This window comes from Lethenteron reissneri, chromosome 50, assembly GCF_015708825.2.
Source record: "Lethenteron reissneri isolate LAM-NWPU_2019-01 chromosome 50, ASM1570882v1, whole genome shotgun sequence".
Lineage (NCBI taxonomy): Eukaryota > Metazoa > Chordata > Hyperoartia > Petromyzontiformes > Petromyzontidae > Lethenteron > Lethenteron reissneri.
In genome coordinates this window covers 9,039,173-9,045,460 of record NC_083828.1, presented here as the reverse complement: position 1 = coordinate 9,045,460, position 6,288 = coordinate 9,039,173, and the positions used below count along the sequence as shown (strand labels likewise).

At 48.3% G+C, this 6,288-nt stretch overlaps 1 protein-coding gene across 1 annotated transcript; it reads left to right on the top strand.

Annotated features, from left to right (window-relative positions):
* The first annotated feature begins 672 nt into the window (after nt 1–672).
* Nucleotides 673–5,070, top strand: LOC133355169 (NADH dehydrogenase [ubiquinone] iron-sulfur protein 4, mitochondrial-like). The gene is made up of 5 exons (XM_061572512.1): nt 673–809; nt 3,156–3,222; nt 3,489–3,661; nt 4,368–4,441; nt 4,569–5,070. The coding sequence occupies exons 1-5, from the start codon at nt 706–708 to the stop codon at nt 4,670–4,672; spliced, it is 522 nt and encodes a 173-aa protein (XP_061428496.1). The 5' UTR covers nt 673–705; the 3' UTR covers nt 4,673–5,070.
* Nucleotides 5,071–6,288: the final 1,218 nt, after the last annotated feature.

Below are 6,288 nucleotides of genomic sequence, written 5' to 3'. Positions count from 1 at the left end.
CTTTGTAGGCTGAACGTTGAGCTCGATAATGACACGGGGTGATCAATAAGATTCGAATCGTTCTGTAATGTGGTAGGGCACTGATAAGGGGTTGACAGGCATGGGCCGATGGTCGCTGTGGACATTGCAACCGAGTCAAAATTGTGCGCTTGTGTGAATGGCTACATCGGAGGACGATGAGAGCCCACGAAATCGATGTCGTCGTGTCGGCCTTCATCCAGCAGTGGATTATTTTGGTGATTTCGAAAAGTTTACTGGTTTGGCCACGTTTGTTTGTTGTAGTACGGAGTAAGACTGATGGCCTTAGTCTTGTGGTTGTTGTTGTTGTTTGACTTGCATCCCACTGGGATTTTTGCACACAGCGTTGGTGTACGGTGTTTTTTTCTGAAATATTTTGCTGTCTTTTCTTGGGTTTTCTGTTTGCACTCAGTCACATATTCACTTTAAGATGTTTTCTTGTACATGTTTTTGTTTTTTGTTTGTTGCGGTTGCACCCGATTCAAGAGCCGAATGGCTCACAGGGCTCTCTACCTAATCAATAAACTTGAAAACTTGAACTCACAGGGCTCTCTACCTAATCAATGAACTTGAAAACTTCAAACTTGATCACAGCTGAAGGTTTCTGTGGAGCGAACGAGGAGGGGAGGGGGGGGTGCGTGGGGGGGGTATCACGTGACCGCAGCTCGTAGCGACGTCACCGCCGCAATGGCTGCCCCCTTAGCGGCCGTGGGACGGACGGGAATGGCCGGTGTTCGTGTCTGCGTCTCTCTCCTCCTGCGAGCTCCCGGCTCGGTGCAGACGCCTGCACGGTGAGCTCCGCTTCAGTGGGGGTCCCCTTCTCGTCCTCCCCGCGTGGCTGTCGTCTTACCCGGGGGCGCTGCCGCCACTCCGGAGCCGACCTTGACGATGCGGCCTAGCGGAGCCGAGGAGCCTTACGCCTTTCCTAGAAGCTCTGCCTGGGAAAGCCGCGCCTCGAACCCCGTAAATTTGCGTGATTTGGTCATGCTTTCATCTCGTCTGTGTAGATTAGCTTTATGTAAAATAGGTATGACCCCATTGACACCAAGATACTCTTACTTCGGCTTTTATAGAGACCCACGTACCTACATAGAGACCCTTCGACTTGTAATAGAGACGCACGGACGGACTGCCAGCCATAGAACACGAAAACAATGCAAGTTTGATTCACATGGAGTCGAAATATTACCGCATCTCCAGACGTTGCATAGAAACAGTGGGCATACCGGTACGTCAGAGAAAGAGACGGTCACTCATGGGCAGATGACTTGAACAGGGTAAGGGAATTGACGGCACGGACTTGCACGGTGTAGCAGAGGAAAATGAGAGGACTCACCACTGATTTTAGAGAGACTCGTAGATAACTTAGAGACCCATAAACTTGTATAGGGAACCATAGGCTTGCATATGCTTACAGTGAAATGAATATACATAAATGTCCTTTATTAAAATCAAGCAACGGCTATTCTTTTTGCAAGCCACATCTGCGTGATAACACAACAGCATTCGGCAACTATATTTGTAAATCTAAACAAAGACGGCTTGAGCACATTTCTCATGCGCCTCTCATTCGCTCCCCTCCCCCTAGAGGAGAGATCGTTCGAAAGGTAGTCTAAACATTCCCCTTCCGACTCTCACACCTACGCGGTTCAAGGGCTTTAGGCAGGTTTGGGCAGGCAGGCTTAGCCTGTGAATGGACGCGCGTGTGTGTGTGTGTGCGCATGTGTCAATGCATGCGAGCGCAGACACTAATTTGGATATCATTTCACACCAGTGTTCTGTTGTCGTGGCCGTGATGACACACGATGAGGTAGCCACCTTCGCGTATTCGTCTAGCCGCGCCGTCTGATGTCTGGACATTTAAGCCGTAAAGAAGGGCTTAATGTACAATGCTTGCAATTATCACTTGCATTACGTCTCTTAACAAGACCAGTGATGTTTGGCACATGGGGTAGAGCGTTGTACATTATAACGAGTAGTGTTGCTACCGATCTAAATGTGACCTGCGCTAATTTTAGACTTTGCCTGGGTCATAATGACCGTCATCATTCCTAATGCAGATTAGGTTGTGGCATGGTTGCTGTGTAATTTATTGCTTTTGGGTTATGAAATTACTACCCTCCTGCAGCATTCTGCTGCCATGATATAACTACGCGGGATTGTATTTCATGTGACGCGGAGAGTCGTTGCGTCAACCCATTTTTCGACAATTGGGTTATTCCTGAATGATTTAAAGAATACAGAACACCTTTACCAAAGCTCATTAAGTGTCACCGACCGTATTATTGATTCAAGACAATGGGAAGTAATGAGTTTGTACTATTTTTACTGTTGTATTCAGTAATATTACACTGATTTAATTTCAATGTATAGATTACTAGTTTTACTACATTGTAGAATGCGATGGCAGACTAACAGTAGCAACGAAAGGAGATAACACCCAAAAGGATGCCCACCACGGAGATGGAGATTAGCTCACAGGCACGAGCTTGAGGGGGAGTATTGTTGCATTGCAAGACCTTGGAGAATCGTGATGGCTTGGAGGGGGGGGAGACCTTCATCCAGCAGTGGATAGACTGTGACTGATGGTGATAAACTACAGTACGCAACATGATCAAGCCCTTGACCTGCCAAGGCTGCCCTTCCCAAGGTGACCGGGCGGCTCGGTCAACACTGAGCTGACACCACTGGGATCCTTGGTTCAAATCTTGGTTTCAGCTGTCCGTGGTGAAACTGGGTGTCGTGTGTATGGGGTTGACGGTCTCAGCTCAATCACCAATCACTGTACAAAAAAACATTACATTTTTTTTTTTATTCTCCTTGGCTGAATTTCAACTCTTAAGAACTGTAAATATCAGTTTGACTGCCATGTGACGAGCATTTCACTGCATTCGGCAAACTACATCCCCGAGTGTGGATTTTGATAAAAAAAAAACACTCGAAGGGATCTCAGAAGCAAATTCTATAGTATCTGGTTTCTGGCATTGGAGGTTTGCGCCGCTTTGCGAGAGTTCTGAATGGACACTCTCATGACGCCGAGAGCCCGATTGGAATAAAGTTGGAGAAAAGGCAAATAAATGTACCTTTCCTGACCCTGCTTTATCAATGCCATACGTTCCTTCTGTCTTTGTGGCCAGGTTCCTGTCATCAGTGCCACAGAGCAAGGGCGGCGACAGTCAGCTCATCGTCGTCAACGAGAAAGTGGTGGGGCCCGACACCGACAATACATTTAAAGATGAAAGACAATAATTTTTATCACAGCATATGAATACATCGTATGAAGTGGACAAAAAAAAGTCTGCAGAACATTTTAGCATTACATTTCGTTACAATAGACAGACAGACCTAGTACAATAGCGATTAACCTGCGTTGAAAGTGTGAACAAGTTGTACGAAAAAACCTTGTGACCTGTTGCTTCTCGCATCTCACCCCCCGCTCCCTTTCTCTCCCGGCACGTGCACACGCGCAGGACATCTCGCCCGTTACAGGCATTCCTGGCGAGCACGTGACCACGCGCAAGGTGCGCATCTTCGTGCCGGCACGCAACGCCATGCAGTCAGGCACCAACAACACGCGCAAGTGGAAGCTGGAATTCGACACGCGAGAACGCTGGGAAAACCCACTCATGGGCTGGAGCTCCTCGTGAGTGGCGTGTGATAATGTTTGTGGTGGTGGTGGTGGTATCTGCGGAAGCAGTGGTGATTGCATTGGGGGTGGTGGTAGTGGTGTTAGCAGTGGTGCTAGGGGCATTAGTACTGACAATGGCACAGTAAAGATGGGACAGTGGTTGTGATGGTGGCGGTGCTAGCTAACAATACTTGCTCTAACAGTTTATGTAGGTCTTCTTGGTTCTTTCGGTAAAGTCACGTAGAAGGGAAGTAATAAAATAATAAAATAAACAATTCTCACGACGTTTCGGCCACAACGCAAGCAGCCGTCCTCAGGTGAAAACCAGGTCTGTCGAGGCGACAGCGTCTGAATGAAACGGCACACGTGCTTGGTGCATATATATAAGCTGGGTTGGAAGGGGGGAAAAGAGCGCCTTGACAAAAGAATATGGATATCAAGAGGCATTTTGAATATTTATGGCAAATGCAAATATGCTAAATGCCTCTTGATATGCATATTCTTTTGTCAAGGCGCCCTTTTCCCCCCTTCCAACCCAGCTTATTTATATATACCAAGCACGTGTGCTGTTTCATTCAGACGCTGTCGCCTCGACAGACCTGGTCTTCACCTGAGGACGGCTGCTTGCGTTGTGGACAAAACGTCGTGAGAATTGTTTAATTATGTTTTATTTTTATGTAGGCTACATGGGTGAACTTTGACTTTGTGTGTCGGTGTGCAGGGGTGACCCCCTCTCCAACGTGCTCCTGTCCTTCTCCAGTAAAGAAGAAGCCATCGACTTCGCTGACAAAAATGGTACCGATAAATGATACGAATCTACGCACGGCTCACTATGAAATGAGCAGAAAGTCATTCCTGCTTTGTGAATGTCAAATGTAAAAATTGCGATTTAATGTAACACTGGTTGTGCACGGTGACTCAGGGTGGAGCTACGAAGTGGAAGAGAAGAGAACCCCGAAGCCCAGGAGCAAATCCTACGGCGCAAACTTCTCCTGGAGCAAACGCACGCGCGTGTCCACCAAGTGACACCCCTCCCCGGCACGCACAGGCACACAAGCTCACATGCTCACACCCACACAGGCACGTTCATATACAAGCTTTCCAGGTCTTGCCAATCTCCATAGGTTGACATGCAACACCAGGTATCTATGATTGGCAAGCACCATGGCAGTAATGGGTGTCAGGTGCACTGTTGATGGATAGACGTGTTAAGCCGAGCCAACTGTGTGTCAGTAGCTGCGTCATTCGCCACCTTTGTCGCAACAGCGGTTGACAGCTGCCGGTTGGGTTCCAGAGATAAACACGTGTGTGTACGTGAGTGTGCCATCCGCTGTCAGTGCAGGTGTGTTGATCGTGTCTTTATTGTGTTACCTATCATTATTATAATTGTAATTCACTTGTCAATAAAGTTGCATCTGACCAGGTGTGTTGTTGCAATGCTCATTTGCGTTTGCTCCTACGTGTAAAAGGTGAATCGATAAATCATTTTTTTACATGGCAATATCACCCTCAATAAAGTAGGCATCGGAGCGCATAATATCAAGAGCAGGAACGATACAACAACAGTAATGAAAAAAAGAAACCTGTCACGACCTCGGTGGCGAATGCCGACTGAGCAGAATAAATTGCAACCGCGCGCGAAATAAACTGCAACCGTGCGCAACGAATAGCACAATAAAAGTGAGTAGAAAATAAAATGTCAAGAAACTGGTTTATATATGTTTTTCCCTCCCCTGAATGTTATTGTATGGGAAGCTAAGTCTGAATAGACGTCTTGCACAGACCACGGAATTGAGAAAAAAAGGTGTGTTTAAACAGGGAAAGCTCATTGTGGCTACTGACATATAACACCAGCATAGTACTGGTAGGAACCACCTGGTTCCACCAGCCCACGGGATTATTGTGTCCGTCCGTCGTGCATCAAAAAATGGGAGGAGTGGGGAAGGGCTGGGTGGGGAGGAGAGGGTGGGGCTGGGTAGGGGGTGGGAGGGGTGCGGCTGGGTGGGGAGAGGCTGGTCACCCTGTGGTGCCCTTATAAAACTCAACGTTTAACCAACTCACGCCGGCTTGTGCCCGCCCTCACAGTCAGGCATATTTGCGGAATACACCACGCCGCCGTTGACCCTGGCCATTGACCGAGCAACCCAACGTTCCTACCAGCTCCCTCCGCAGGAATGTGTTAAACAGCAGCAGCTGCTGCTGCTGCAACATCATCATCGCCGTGTCCATCTCTTGTCGTGTCCTACCCAAGCTCCGGTCATAGTACGGTGCATTTCCATGTGCAGCCTGTGTGTCGATCCACTGCTGGATGGAGAGCCCCCCCCCCCCCCCCATTCCCTTGACAGGCAGTGAGGGTTTTAATTGACCATACTTCAGGCTGGTCGGTGCGGGTTGGTTCAGGCGAAGGGAATACAAATTAACTGATGTTGTTGCACTGCCCTCTACTGGTCACAATCCCTACGGCGGTTTGTTGACATGGTGGTCACCCATCCAAGCACTGCCCGGGACCAACCCCGTGCATCGCTTCCTACGTCTGACGTGTTTGGATTGAATTCTAGGCGATTTAGTCAAATGCCACGGATCAAGATTGCGTCTTAATTTCTGTTCGCTAACCCGCGTGTTCTCTCTTTCTGGTGGGCCGA